The 15,830-nt window shown below is 39.6% G+C and overlaps 1 protein-coding gene and 1 long non-coding RNA gene across 2 annotated transcripts in view; one reads left to right on the forward strand and one right to left on the reverse strand.

Annotated features, from left to right (window-relative positions):
• Positions 1-8,063, forward strand: part of LOC144037067 (uncharacterized) — a 28,062-nt gene extending 19,999 nt beyond the window's left edge. The window contains exon 4 of the long non-coding RNA XR_013288794.1: positions 7,751-8,063. This is a non-coding gene — a long non-coding RNA (uncharacterized LOC144037067). The remainder of the gene's footprint in view (positions 1-7,750) is intronic.
• prdm1b (PR domain containing 1b, with ZNF domain) lies at positions 1,590-15,581 on the reverse strand. The gene is made up of 7 exons (XM_077548190.1): positions 15,414-15,581; positions 14,142-14,437; positions 9,266-9,385; positions 7,720-7,960; positions 4,177-5,072; positions 3,967-4,095; positions 1,590-3,024 (listed from the first exon to the last, which is right to left on the reverse strand). Exons 2-7 carry the CDS (start codon positions 14,310-14,312, stop codon positions 2,458-2,460), a joined length of 2,124 nt encoding a protein of 707 aa, XP_077404316.1. The 5' UTR covers positions 14,313-14,437; positions 15,414-15,581; the 3' UTR covers positions 1,590-2,457.
• Positions 15,582-15,830: the final 249 nt, after the last annotated feature.

The raw sequence follows: 15,830 nt of genomic DNA on the forward strand, positions 1-15,830 counted from the left end.
GTCAGGAATCATCCTTCCCTACAGATGCTTTATGAGCGGTCCGTCACCAGACTGGCACAGAAAATTGTTACTGACCCGACTCACATTCTGCATCATGAGTTCCAGCTACTGCCTTCCGGCAGGAGATTCAGGGCCCCCAAAACCAGGCTGAACCGCTACAAGAACTCATTCCTGCCGACATCCATCAAATTACTTAATAACCGACATTAACTAAGTGGTTCTATATGCACGTCCGCCTCCCAGTGCAGAGGACGTGAGATCGAGTCCGGGCTTCGGCCTTCCTGGGTGGAGTTTGCATGTTCTCCCCGTGCTTGCGTGGGTTTTCACCGGGTACTCCGGTTTCCTCCCACATTCCAAAAACATGCATGGCAGGTTAATTGACCACTCCAAATTGTCCCTAGGTGTGAATGTGAGTGTGGTTGTTCGTCTCTGTGTGCCCTGCGATTGGCTGGCAACCAGTTCAGGGTGTACCCCGCCTACTGCCCGAAGCCAGCTGGGATAGGCTCCAGCACCCCCGCGACCCTAGTGAGGAAAAGCGGCCAAGAAAATGGATGGATGGATGGATGGAGTGTGTGTGTATTATTTATTTTTTATATATTTATTTTATTTATTATTTATTTATTTTAATTATCTCTCTATTCTGTTGTTTTTCTTACTGTAAATTACTGCTGCACTTCTTATTTAATTTTGATTTTATCTCTTTCTATTCTGTTGTTTTTTCCTTACTGTAAACTGCAGCTGGACGGAGTCCAGGAAAAAGTTCCCCACGGGGAAAATAAAAGTATATCGTATCGTATCGTATTGTATCGTATCTTATCCTCCATCCCCATCTACATGTAAATAGTGTTTGCTTATTTCATAACACCTTTGAGACTTGGCAGATCTTCATATCACTTTTTTGAATGAAAACACGTTCGCTTTTATGAAGTAGATGCAACAATGTGGATAAAAATATTTGTTACTAAGTGGTCTTTAACTCATTCACTTCCAGCCATTTTCAGTGAAGCTGCCGGCTGTTTTACTGGATTTTGATTGTTTTTGCAAGGCCCACAGAATCTTGTGTTCTATTGTTATAAAAACATGGAACCTACCAAAAGAAAAATTAGAGTATCTTCTTTCATCAGGAAAAAAAATTCTATCTGTTTTGCAGCAATTAGCATTAGAATATAGCTAAATTTCATCATTATTCACAAATCTGTTTAAAACGGCTTGTTGCAACATGGCCCTGGTTGATCTCTTATACTCTGCTGCCACCTGCAGGCCGTTTTTGTAATAACTATCATTCTTTAAGCGCCCCTCTTCAGTTCAGAGGCTGTATCAAAGCCTTCTGTATGCTCTAGCATAAAGAAACATAAAAATATGTCGTTGGGAGCATGGTAATATTTAAAATAGAACGTATTTATATGTTTTTGGGCGCAAATGACTCCCAATAGTTATACCTTGACGCTTAACGTTATCGTTACCTTCTGTTTTCAAATGTGATTCCTTGCTCCTCTAAACAGATGCAGTTAGTCTGTTTATGCTATACAAAAAGCAATCATCTTTCTTTTACAATGCAAGTACTGAAACGGCAACATAATCAACCCATGTAGAAACAATATCTTTATTATTACGCTACATCATATAAAAGTATCATCAAAATAGTCTCTCACATATAAATTCGTACAATCTCAAACCTGTTTCCAAAACAAACAAACACTACAGTCAAACCTCGTACAAAAAAAGAAACCTAGAAAATGATGACAATACATACAGTGTTGACATTGTGTGTGTTTTTCAGGCTGCCTGTGCTGATGATAAACTGTTGTTCAATTTTGTTTTGTTGCTCAATTTTATTGCAAAATGAGAAACTAGTGCAGAATCAACAAGATTATTTGGATTGGATGATTTGGTTTGGTCTAATATGTCTTTAAACTTACTAAAGAAAATAATGTTACTAATCTATGTTTTGGCAAATGCTCATTCAGACAAGAATTAAACATACCAGATTTTACCCTTTCCATTATAAATAAACAAATTGGAAAATAATTTGTGCCGGACACACAGTACACAGAACACAAAGTATGATAAACTAAGACATCATTGTTACTGTTCCTGAGTCGTTTTAATGCCTACCATCAAATAGACAGCAAAACAGCTAAATAAATAAACATATCTAAACAAAACAGGTGAAAAATGGAATAAGTTAACACAAAAAAACTACCTGAGTAAAATCAATTTACGTCACAGCTTAACAAGCTCCTCCCATTTTTCATTTTTGTATATTCATTAGAAGGAAGCACAATCTGTATACAGTGTATGTCACTAAGTCCCGTCTTTGGAATGTTTTTATTTTGGTGCTGCTGTGTTTCTCTTCTTCAGTCAAAACAGAGGCTACTTTTGGCGACATTGGTTTCTCTATTAGTGCTATTGTCCATGTTAAATCTCCTTTGCTCCTTTTCAAGGGTGTCCGTCTCATTACTGACCCTCCAATTTCACTGTTGAACGCTTGTGGAGATGGACCACGCTAGCTCTTTCCTGATAGGCTGCCGGAGAGCTGTGCTGGGAAACGGGAGCTGCCGATTGGCTGACGGGTGCGTTAATAGCCACAGTCAGAGCTTTGAGCAGAAAGGTGGCCTCTTTCTGGTCCTCCTTCCCCTCGCCTTCCAAGGTACGAGCGAGCCACCTCTCTACGGCCTCCTCCACCTGCGGCGCCGATGCCGTTTCGGTGAGCGCGTCGGCCTCCTGGCTGGCGTCGAAGCGCTCCAGCATTTCTTTCATGTGGACGTTGACGGCTGAGCCCGAGTTGGCCGGGCAGCAGCTGCGTTGGTGGATGCGAAGGGAGAAGCGGTGGAAGAAGGCCTGGGAACACAGCTGACAGTGATAAGGGCGATCGCGGCTGCTGTGGAGGCGGCGGTGAAGCTTGAGGTGGATGTATTGAGTGAATTTGGTGCCGCACAGCTTGCACTCGTACGGTTTTTCCCCAGAATGGAGTCGAAGGTGAGTTTTCAAGTTGCTGGTGCTACTGAAGCGCTTTTGACACACCTGGGGAAAAACGAAACAATTGTCAAAGATTAGTCAAAGGAAGAGACGGCAAAATTGATGTTGGGATTATTTTGAACACAAAGTGGAATTACACAATTTTCTTTATCACAGACCAGTTGCTTTCTCACGTATAAAAACAAAAGCATTCAAACGGTATTGAGTAACAGACGTCAGGTAGTGGCTGAATGTAATATAGACAGACTGTTACTACAAAGGATGACAGCCAGTTACATAATCTTTTGCAATTCTGTATCAATACCAGTGATGTCATATCCAGACTGTGAAATCTGTCTGTGTGTGTTTTTTAATACATTGTCACTACATGCAGAGGTAGAGCATTCAGATCCAGAAAGTAAAAAGCCTGCTACATTTTGTCTTTAGCAGGTAAATGACTTGACTTGAACTCGAGACTCTTCTTTTAGGACTCATGAAAATTATGAGTCTCTATGGTGTGGCTTGCTCTCATTTTCTCTCCCCTTACTTTCTATGCGACAGAGTAACATCTAGTAGAGTAGACAAATGCGACAACACGCAAACAAGTCCAAATCTTGGACTTGACTTGGACTAGTGGTCAGAGACTTGAGACTTGTCTTGTACTGAATGTATATATATTGTAATGTCTTGAACTTGATTTAGACTTGTGGGTCAAAGACTTGAGACTTGACTTGGAACCTAAAGTCTTGAATTTGACTTGGACTTGTGGTCAGGGACTTGAGACTGGACTTGGAACCTAAAAACTTGGGTTGTGGGTCAACGACTTGACTTGGAACCTAAAGTCTTGAACTTGACTTGGACTTGTCGGTCAGAGACTTGAGACTTTACTTGTACTTGGAACTAAAGTCTTGAACTTGATTTAGACTTGTGGGTCAAAGACATGGACTTGGAACCTAAAGTGTGAGGGATAACCAAGAGAGAAGAGACGAAGAGAGGAGATCAACATACCTGACACTCATGTGGTTTCTCCCCTGTATGGACGAGGTGATGCTTCTGTAGATGAGCCAGTTGAGTGAAACTCTTTTTACACAAGTTGCACTGGAAAGGTCTCTCACCACTGTGGACTCGGAGGTGGACCTACGTTTACAAAAAAAGGCAATGGTATTAAAGGAGGGCACTTCAGCCGAAGTGGAAATTGACGGTTGTTGAAGTCAGTACCTTGAGATTTGACAGCTGTCCGAAAGTCTTTGAGCAGATGTTACACTCATACTTGATCTTTCCGTTTTGCTTTTTCAGAGGATAGGGCAAAGATTTGTGGCCAGGACGATTGCGCGAGTTGCCTTTGGTAATGTCCAATGTTAGGTTCATTGCTTCCTCGCAACCGGAGGAAGTATGTTCAGGTGAGGAAAGCCGGCTCATTGGCTTGGGAATCGGAGAGAGCTCAGGAGTCGCCGGGGCGCCTCTTGGTGGGGACACATTAGGGGTTAGTTCTTTCAGGCCACCCTGTGGGGTTGAAGGGTATGGCAGGGACATTGTGAGGAGATTAGGGGTGCTGAGAGGAGGGTATGGGATTCCGTCCGTGCCCAGATAGCCACCGTACCGAAGGGATCCTCGGGAAGGCAGCATTCCAGGAAATGGAGGAGAGTATGAAGGGAGGAGGAGGCGAGGATAGTGTGAGGTGAAAGGAGGAAGGAGCTGGTAGGTCGGCTGGAGGGGTCTAGATTGAGGGTAAAGCGGGTAAGATGACACCAGCCCTTCCCTGTGGCCGTAGAGGCCGTGGAGGTGGAGGGGCAGATTTCGTTCATCAGTTGATAGTGCAGGGAGGTGTTCAGGTAAGTAAGGAGGATTCATTCTGTGGCTTTGTTCAGGATGAGTGGATTTAATGAATCCACGATCCTCCTGATCCCTGTCGATCTTCTCCTCTTTTTCAATCTTCTTGCTGAAATCCATGATTTGGTCATCAGGGGTATCGGGGGGGGTGTCTCTCCCCAACATCTCCACATCCTCATCATTCCTCTCCTCTTTCACCTCTTCCTTCGTCCTCTCCTTGGGCCACATCTGCTGAGGGAGGGGCTGTTTGGTGTTCTCTTGCTCATCGTCAACATTCATGTTTTCTGAAAGACACATAAGATATATGTTGAGTACAGAGATTGCTTGGTATGGACCTAGAGCAGGGGTCACCAACTCCGGCTCTCGCTCGATCAGGGGTCAGCAACCTTTACTGTAATAACTAAAAAATGTGTCTGGAGCCGCAAAACATTTGAACATTATGATCTAATGTAAGTCTAATATAATGAGGGCCCACAAGCTAATTATGGCTGCACCTTAACAGAAAAATATGCAGCATCCAATCCGTATTTTCTTCTACCTTTCGTCTTCCATTTATCTATGTATTTATTTTTATGTATTTTTCAGCTATCAATTTTCTGACAATATTGGCAATTTTATGGACATTTTATGTTAGTGTTCGGGATTTCTTCTCTTGTTTTTGGACATTTAATGAGAAAATGTGAACCATGGCAGATTTATAGAAATGGAATGTTGCATTTAGATATGTACCTGTTTCCTGATTATTACGAGAAATCATTAACATGAGTGTCTTCATATAAATGAATACCGATAATTGCTTATTTTAAGTAACAGCCTGACTGAAGTTGATATTTTTTTTCTTAGCATGATGTTGACTACGATATATGGCAGAATGAAATTCCGATGACCGATTAATTGGCCTATTAGTTATTAATAATTAAAATTCCAACATGTAGATTATTTAAAAATATGGAGTTTATTGTCGTTTTGTATTTGTTGAACTTTACAACAGAGAGAAAAACGACAAAAATTGACTATCGAGCAAATGTATTTATTTATTTAATTATTTATACATTCATTTACTTATTTATGTTATGGTTTTACATCATATGTAATATGGATGGACAAAAATATATATATTTTTTAAATACGGCCAATTTATTTATTTGATTATGTATTGATTTAATTTTAATGTTGTTTTTTAAAGAGAGCTAGTATTAAATATAGTCATTTCTTTGCCTTAATCAAAGGAGTAATCCAAGAAGTAGCTTTCAGTTTTAAAAAGGTTGATGACCCTTGATCTAAAATGTGCAAGATAGTGGCCCTCGAAGACTGATGACGTATGATGACATGCTGAGACATATACATCTTAAGAATACAACATCCACCCACACATGCCACTCCCTGTGATGGTAAATGATAGTAGTATCAGGTTTGACTCATAACACATAAAAGCATGCAGTTTAGGTTTCTGTTTGTCACTTCAAGTCATGAAGTTGCTGTGGGAGAATCGGTTGGTGGTTAAATGGTGTATCATGTCATGTCACGTATGCGCCTCTCAACTGATCATTACCGTATCATTTACACACCGCATCAGCATTTTTGTGTTCTTCCATCCTTATTCATGTCAATGGCAATTACCTGATTTTCTTCTTTCCGTCTGACGAACAAGAATGTGCCTAATTGTTTGGGTTTTACCTTGAAGCTAAAAGAGGTCATAAAACAACTCGAAAAAAAACATGTGTGATGCGAAACGTTGCGCAACTGCAGACTTTGAAATTAAACTCACATGAGTGATTTTAGGCTTTTTACAATGCAATTAAACTGATGTGGCATTAGTCACCACGTTAAATAGCCACACATCTTGTGTATTCACTTGGTGTGAGTCATTCCACTTTGTAGCAGTGGATAATCACTCTGGATGAGGATATACTGCAGTTCTGTTTGGTTAATAGCGTTTAATAAAATGACTCACTGCGGACTTTAAACCATACAGCCGTCATTTCACTAAGTGTATGTTTGTAATGTTTTATAAATAGAGGTGTCAAAATCAGTGCATTAATTTTGAGTTAATTTAATTCCTTTAACGCCACAAAAAAATGTTTTAACACGCAATTAATGACCGCCCCTTACTTGGAAAGCCTGTACTGGGGGAATTCCAGTCAAAACGCAGCAGACTAGTCCACATCAACATTTAATAGTAATAAATGTAATAATAATGCATATATTTGTGGAGAGGGGGGTCAAGTTGAATTTTACAATTTAAAAAAGGTGCAGCATTTTACAAGTTACCTCATGTTAAAGGTTAGATAGCTCTTAATATGAAAAGAAAAATGCACTGAGCTGTCACCGTCTTACAAATGCAATTATGCCATCTAGTGGCAGAAAAATGACAAATTAACATAAATCAATATCATTCTTTTTTTTTTCAGTACATCATTTTAATTTTAACTCAATGTTATGAGTTATTGTGAAATTACTGTATCAATGACTAAAAGATGCAGCCATATTTTGATTAGTTTAACATTTTTTCCACTTTTATGCTAACAAGAGAATGAAAACTTGGGGGGAAAATATTTTATTGTATTTTTTTTTGTACATTCAAACCAGATATAAATATGTGATTAATGGTGAGTTAACTATTGAAGTCATAAAATTCATCATGATTAAAAATGTTAATCGCCTGACACCCCCATTCATAAATATTTGATTTGGTACATTAAACCAGACCCAGCGAGGGGGAAAAAAATAGTGTCTTCGTTTACTTGGCAGTGAAGGAATTTTTAGGCTAATCTGAGTCCGTGTCAAAGATCTTTAAAGTGAACACTTTGTATATGTTATCGGATATCCAAGGGAGAAAAAATCAATAACAACATTCTTAAGAGAGAATCCAGGACAGTTACAACACCAAACATAAAAGTATAGTATATTTTGTCGAATCTTGTCACTCACTGTGTTTGCTATTGTCCTGCTGACCGCACAGCCTCTGGGAAAACTCCTGGCTGTACCACACAAGCAGCTCCTGTTTGGGCTCCACAGGCCGAATGGTGTAGAAGTAGACGTCTCGGCCATTCTGGCACGCCACCAGGTTCTGCTCGCTCAGAGATCGTGCCGGGTTGACGTAACGCATCCAGTTGCTCCTGTGGACATCGTGGCCGTCGATGAAGTTCTGCAGGTGCCCGTTGCTATAAATCTGCAAAAAAAAGTCAAAAAGAGAATAGGATTAAAAACAGTTCGAGTTTTGCAGTCAATGCAGTTATTTTTTTGTGCAACACAATAAAATTGAATGCACTGTATACGACTTTTAGTGTTCAGTTTTCATTCAGCCTTACAGCCTCCACATATAATTTCTACAGAAATCGCATATTAAATTTTTTTAAGTTATATATATTCAAATCAGTATCAAGGGGAAGAAAAAGAAATAAATACAGTTTTCCGTTTTTTAAATAAATAAATAAATAAAATGTCCCCTATTTTCAATATATAAATGGAATAAAAAAAGTTTTCCATTTTAAATGAAAATATATAAATAAAATGTCCCCTTTTCCCCGTTTTTAGAAATGAAATCAACAAATAAATGAATAAATAAATATTTTTTTCAATATTTTAAAGAATACAAGCAGTTAAGGAAATGGATGGATGGATAAATACATAAATAAAAAATAAATCTCTCCATTTTCAATATTAAATAAAAAATAAAATAAATATATTAAAAAATTTAAACCCCCTTTTTCAATTTTTCAATTAATTAATACATAAATAAATAAATCTCTCCATTTATTTTATTTTAAATTAAATTAAAAATAAATAAATAAAGGGAGGAAAAAGTACGAACATTCACCCCTGCCATGTACAGTAAAGTATCCTCTGTGCGTATTACTCCTTTGGGCAGCGTCGGTGTGTCGTGGGTGTTCTGTCACTCCTGTGTGTTAGTGCTTGAGCTGTCATTGTATTTAAGCTTGGAGGTGTGGTCCACTTTGCTGTGTCACGCTCTCTCTCTCTTTCTCTCTCTCTCCCCCTTTCACTCTCGTCATTGTCAATAGTCGCAAATAGTTCCACTTCTCTTCGAAGGGGAAACAAAAAACGGTTGGCCGGCAGCCAAATTATACACGCACCTACTTGACTCGACTACACTCAGCTGTGTTCTGAAGTTCATGAGCGTGGCTTCCCACCTCTGCTCATAAGGTTACAGGAAATAAAGCCGGAAGGGAAATGCCATTTGTGGGGAAAAGAGTGACTGGGAATTCACTTGGAAGTAGCTCTGTTTCCGGCGTTCCAGTAAAGCTGTGTTGAACGTTTTGAGTTTAAAATTCTTTACCACAAAGTGATCACAATATAATATATAATGATATATGTCAGTGGACTTCCCGTGAAACATTGTTATCTGGCTTAGTGGAAGATGATTCACTGCTGTTTTAACTGATTGGCTTTAAATGACATGAATGATAGTCGTAATGTCTTATACTGTGGATGGATCCATTTTGATCGTTGTGCTTACCCTCCAGAAGTATTTTCTGTTGGCCTGTTTGGGGACGTTGTCTTTGGTGTAGATGTCTCCTTGCAGGGGGCCAAATCGGGTCCCTTGAGGGATGTACTCTTTGCTGAACACACCGTTCACCTTGAAAACAGATCACGCATAAAATTAAAATACGATTTGAACCCTCACCTCCTGTTTACTGATCAAAGCTCCACAGCAGATTCGTGTTATGTACTAAAATTTTAGAAGAAAAAAAAAATACAACATGGTACGAAATACGATCTTTTTTTTTTCTGTTGTGATTGGCTTGTCGAAGTCATATTCAAGATGTAATATTAACTCATTCACTGCCATTGACGGCTATAGATGTCCAAAATTCTTTTTTTCCCACTTTTGTTAACAAGAGTATGAAAACCTAGAAATCTTTTTTTATTGTACATTTAGAACAGATACAAAATTTGTGATTAATCGGGAGTTAACTAGTGAAGTCATGTGATTAATTACAATTAAAAATTTGAATCGCCTGATGCCCCTAATAAAAAAATAAAAAATTAGGGGCGTCAGACGATTAAAATTTTTTAATTGTAATTAATCGCATGACTTCAATAGTTAACTCGCGATTAATCATACATTTTGTATCTGTTCTAAATATACAATAAAAAAATTCTAGGTTTTCATACTATTGTTAACAAAAGTGGAAAAAAATAAAACTAACTATAAATAGTTCAAATGAATTTTTGATGTCTATAGCCGTCAATGGCAGTAAATGAGTTAAATTATCTTAGCTAGTCCGGACCGTCTATAAAGGTCTACAATGTGATTCCCTACTTAATTTTTATGAGGCCACGGATAATCTTGATGCGTTATCACACTAGAGACAAATTGACCATTAATTCCTCTTTTGCATAATGTTTCATTACTATTTTATAATCAAATGCTGGTGGCTTCTTCACATTGACCCAGACAGCTCAAAAGGCAAGTTTAAAGCTCCAAGGTGGCCTACTTTCCGCACTAATGACTTCAGTGAATGGAATTAACAGTACACTTTCTCTCACCTACTACTCCACTGATCCTTGACCTCCTGTCCACTTGAACGCAACATGCAGCACATCGTGCCAGGATGCGGTTTTTGACCTGTTGTTTCTCTATGAATGCTAAATTATTCAACACATGGTCATTGGAGCCAAATATTTTCAATAAGTTTACTTTTATGGATTTTACTTAAACACAAAATTAGAAGAACAGCAGCCACTCATGCATTATATCATATACTGTATGTTTGGTAATTTATTGTGAAATCACGTGAAAAACACGCACCCGTGTATAACACGCCTCAAAAAATTAAAAGGAAAGTCAACCTCTTTTTTTTTTTTTTCAACATCACTAATCTAAATATGTTAGGTTTAATATTGTTAGTGAAATTTGTGTTAAGCAGCAAAATCAAGCCGTTTTTACCAGTATGAGAAGGCGGCCATTTTGCCACTTGCCTGTCGAGCAAAAATGTCATCACAGTTGCTCAGGTAACAACCAATCACAGAGCAGCTTCAGGAAACCGGTGAGCTGTGATTCGTCGTTGCCTGAGCTCTGAGCAACTTTGATGTCATCTTCAGTCAAAATGGCCGCCCCTTGAGATGGATAATAACGGCCCGATTTTGCCGCATAAACTTCCATAAATGTAATAATAATCAGAATGTCATGTTTGGACTAGTGAGGTCACATATAACATATTATTGTCAAGTAATGTTAAAGTTTGATTTCCCCTTTAAAAGCTTTCATTTTGCCTTTGTACTTGTGTATAATTCGCTCCCCCAATTTATAATCACAATGAAAATAAAAAGATTCAAAACATACCAATAAAGCTTTAAAATGCAGGTAAAAAGAAAAGCTATTTTCCCACACCTATGATTAAGGTCTTGCAAAGTATTTTAAAACTGCACTGTATGCTCTTTTTGAAATTTGAGTAAAAAAAGATTTTTACATTTCTTTGCTTTAAAAAAAAAAAATCTATTTAACTCCCTTTGTAACCACTAGCAAATCTTGTACTTTTAATTACAGCATGTGAAGCATATTAAGTTAGGTTGTGTATTTTTTTTTTTTTTTTTTACATTTATGTTTGCAATATCAAACAATTTGATGTATGTGATGTTTAAATTCTATTCCCAGTAATTTAAAATCTGCACAGTTAGAAACCTTTTTAATTTCTCCGCATATTCAAATATCAGAAAATGAAATTCAAAACAACAATAACATGCCCTTATTAGTCACATGACAAGCTTGGGGTCAACCTTATGCAACCCACCCCCCAATCGCAATCTGTGTCACACTTGGCCTCGACGTCTTCAGGAGCTTTGTGTTCCATCTTTAAAATGAACCCCCCCCCCAGAAGTAAACACACTCTCCCTCTTCCTGCCATTCAGGAATTACTCTTCAAAAAGGATTACCGCAGCACCATGTGAAAAGGTCAACTATTAAAAACAACATGAAACCCAAACATTTTGTGGTTGTTTATCACGTCAATAAAGAGAAGTGCTTTAAAGTGTGTGCGTGTGTGTTTTTTTTAAATGCCACAAGGAAGAGGTCAGTGAGGACAAGGGCGTGCGTGGCTGTGCATGTTCAAGTGAGGTGATGAACTGGTGTGACAGGGCGCATTGTGCAAAGCCGGCGTTGCGTGGTTAACGAACCGCTGTGCCGCCGCGTTACCGCTGCTCAACCGCTCAGGTTGTTGGGCGGAAGGCGGAGGGGAAGCAGGGGTGGGGGTCTTGTAGTGTGCAGAAGAACGCAATAAAGGAGCCTGGGCCAGCTTGGGGATACCCACGCTATCGCACCCCCCACCCCATTACTCATCTTTATTTTATTTTTTTTCCAGAATTGGAAATGGCTTGTGCGCCTGCCAGGTTGAGAGGCCTGATGCCTGGCTGGTCAGCCTGTTCCCAACGAAAGTTAATCATCTGGTTTTAACCTAAATACCCCCCCCCCCCCACATTACGCCCAGTCCGCAAACCCCCCACCCCCCATAACTGGCACTCACGCCTCAAGTCCCATCTGCCACGTGCTTTCAGGGCACACTTCAGGCTCAAAATGTGAAGAGGCTAGCGGATAGCCAATCAGAGACTAGATCTTTTATCAAGTCCAAGTCAAGTTCTAGTCGCAAAGACCCGAGTCCAAGTTAAGTCCAAGTCCACAAGATCCAAGTCCAGGTCTCGATGAGACCAAGAGTGTCAACGCAGGCCTATTTTGACGAAACTTTTTCAAGTTTCTTTTGAAGGAGGATGTTAATGTTCAGGAATAAAAACATAGCTGAGTCGAGTTGCTAAAAATATTTAGCGAGTCCTAGACAAGTAAGAGTCAAATGCCAAATAGTCCGAGTCAAGACCGAGGCAACGAAAAACTGTGTTGAGAATGGAATCTTTCGCACCAACATCAAAGATATTTGACCTCACAAATGTTTGTTTGTTTTTTGGTTGAAATATCCAAAGACAAATTCCAAAATCTTCCAACAAGAGTCCAACTCCCTATTCCAGGGGTGCTCAAGTTCGGTCCTCGAGAACCCCTATCCAGCCTGTTTTCCATGTTTCCCCACTAAAGCACAGCTGAATCTAATGATCAGCTAATCAGCAAGCTTTGCAGAAGCCTGATAACGATCCTGGTCATGAATCAGGTGTGTTAGTGGAGAGAAACATGGAAAACAGGCTGGATAGCGGCTCTCGATGACCTAACTTGAGCACCCCTGCCCTATTCCCTTTCACTTTCAGTATGTGTAATGATGACGTAAGTTTTCAAAGCCTGGACGTGAGGTTTGTGACTTACTTTGAAGTCATCCACATACCGTCACAAACTCACACAAAGGGACGTCGTTATTTCATTAGTCCAGAAAAGAGTTTTGCCAGCAAGAAGAAAAGAGTCGTATTTTAGGAAAGGAAACTAATCTGGATGTGAGCCATTTTGCGTAGAGCACATGATTTTAAAGCGTGCTTGTGTCGGGTTCTTCCTTATTGCGATTCTTTATCGGACGATGCTTGTGGGCAGAAGGTAGATGCAAAAATACGATAGACAATGAAAATACCCATGAAATGATACTCATCTAAAATAGTCAGGAGAGAAGCAGAAGAACGGAAAGTGTTGACAAAATGTTGGACGAGACCGAAAGAGGAAGATGACGTTTTAGGTCACCGCAAAGATTAGTTAGCCTGCTAGCTTAGTTAGCTTGTTCTCATTTTATCCCTCCAATTCATTCTGGGGTGACCATCGTCTATACTTTCCTTCCACAGATCTTTTTGCAAGGCTTGGTGTCGATCTTGTCAACTGGCCAAACCAGGAACGTTTTGGTTCTTTCACAATTTAAAGAAAGTTTGTGGGTTTCCTTGGCTACAGTTATCTCGCTAACCTCAATCTTCCTTTAACTCTGGCCTAAATCAAAGCAATTTTTTTTATTGGATTTGAGAGCCAAGCAGTCAGCTGACTGAAGTGTTATCGCAAAGTGCATGAATCACCTGAGTAGAAGAATCTGTGGGGAGAGGAAGAGGGTGTGCGTGGTTGTTGTGAAGAAAGCAAACAAGGTGTGATAAGATCACCTGGCAAAATCTCTGACGTCATGGTGTCTGCGTGTCTGCTTGTGTGTGGGCGAGTGGGTGTAGGGTTATCTATGCTGTATTTCAAGAGAAAGTAAACTTTGCTTGCAGAGGTAGCTTTAGCCTCGGGTGCTAGCTAGCTAGCTCTCTTGGTGCTCGTATACCTGCTAGGAAGCTAGCTAGCTAGCACCAGGGGCTAAAGCCAAACTGTAACAGGGTATTTACTTTCTTGACCTGGATTTGCCACCTGTTTGTTGTTTACACATGCTCGCCAGCATGTTTTGTTGATAGCCCATCAAAATAAAAGTGTAAAAAATACCTGCTCTTACCTCATTGGTTTTGTTGTATTCGAACGACAGGTTCCGTGGAATGGAAGTCATGGCTTTCGGAAGGTTGAAACTTGGGTTCGACACCTGGTCCGGTACAATGTAGGTACAGTTGAGAGCAAAGTCCACTTCCCTCCAAGTGTTCATATCTCCCTGCGTGCTATCCCCCTTCATTTTGGACACTGCGAAATACACGGTGGGTGACGGACGAGCTTCTGTTGGCTTTGGTATTGAGAAAAGCTTTGGGTTGCTTGGGGTTGATTCCCTCAGTCTTAGGTATGGTGATTAAAGCTCAGGATCTGGAAAAAGAAAGTAGCATGCAAAAGAAGCAAGATCAGTAGACCTTTCAAAGAGGAAGATTAAAAAATCGGATTCAGGGTTTCTGCAGGTATCAGGAAGTCGAACTGAATGCTGTTTTTAATGCAACTTAAAACGAATGTAATGCCCACGTCGTACTGTATATTCGCACATGCGCAGACATATATATTAGGGCTGTCAGTTAATTACAAATTTTAAACGTGATTAATCGCATAATTTACATAGTTAACTCACGATTATTCCGAAATTAATCGCATGTTACATCTGTTCTAAATGTACGATTTTTTTTGGGAGAGGGGGTAATTTCATATTGGTTTCAAAAACAAATGCGGTAGTATCTAATTGACACAGTAATTTTCTGGTAACTAAGCAGTTAAAAGAAGCGTAAAATGTTGAGTAAAACATTTGTGTTGAAGTAATTTTCTGCCGCTAGGTGGTATTGGTGTTTCATGTTGGGCGTTGGTGACAGGAACAGTAAGTTTTTCTTTTCTAATTCAGAGCAATTGGTACAGGAACAAGACAAAATGTAATGGACTACAGGCCATTTTGTTCATTGTAAATTACAAGTCACCACAAATAAATATATTTGTAGCACATTTGTTATTGCTAAATTGTGTTATAGTGACTCATTTGCATAACATATGTAAAATAAAGCATGAACAAAGGTGTTTTTACATCAATAGCATTTTCATTTGTAATGGCTAATTTTAGCAAAAATCTATTTAATGACTTTTAATGACCAGCCGAAAACTCTGAGTTTGTTTCATAATAGGAGAAAGCCACTTTTAAATAGCTGTCCACTGTAGTGACCACTGTCCCTCAAAGGGTTCAAAATTGATTTGCCTGACAAAAAGTACTGGGTATTGAAAAAGTAAATACTACTCCAAAAAACTTATTTCTGCCCCACAATACTCTAAAAGTATCTCAATTGAGTATGATAAGGAGTTAAAATCTTACCTGTACACATTCATTCAGCTGTTGGAGCATCGTATCTTTGGTTAGGCCATCCGCTCCGTGGCTCCTTCTGACCTCGCTTGCTCTCCTGTCTTCGTTGTCTTCCCTTGCTTAGATCCTGTGGCCACTCGCCTCACTATCACCAGAAAGTCTTGAGCCCAGATTGCGCCAAGCGTTTTAGCCGGACGGCGCAGCCAATGGCGAGCGCCCGCGGTCACGTGATTGAACCATCTGACACACAACTGTTGGTTTCGGACAACAACATCGGCGACGTTGTACACATGGTCAAGCGAGTGACTGTTGTGATGTATCCTCACACGTACACACACACACACACACACACACACACACACACACACACACACACACACAAAGACGAGATGATAATGAATGAATAAAAGACGAGCAGATGGCCGGCCT

This window comes from Vanacampus margaritifer, chromosome 17 (assembly GCF_051991255.1).
Source record: "Vanacampus margaritifer isolate UIUO_Vmar chromosome 17, RoL_Vmar_1.0, whole genome shotgun sequence".
Taxonomy (NCBI): Eukaryota; Metazoa; Chordata; class Actinopteri; order Syngnathiformes; family Syngnathidae; genus Vanacampus; species Vanacampus margaritifer.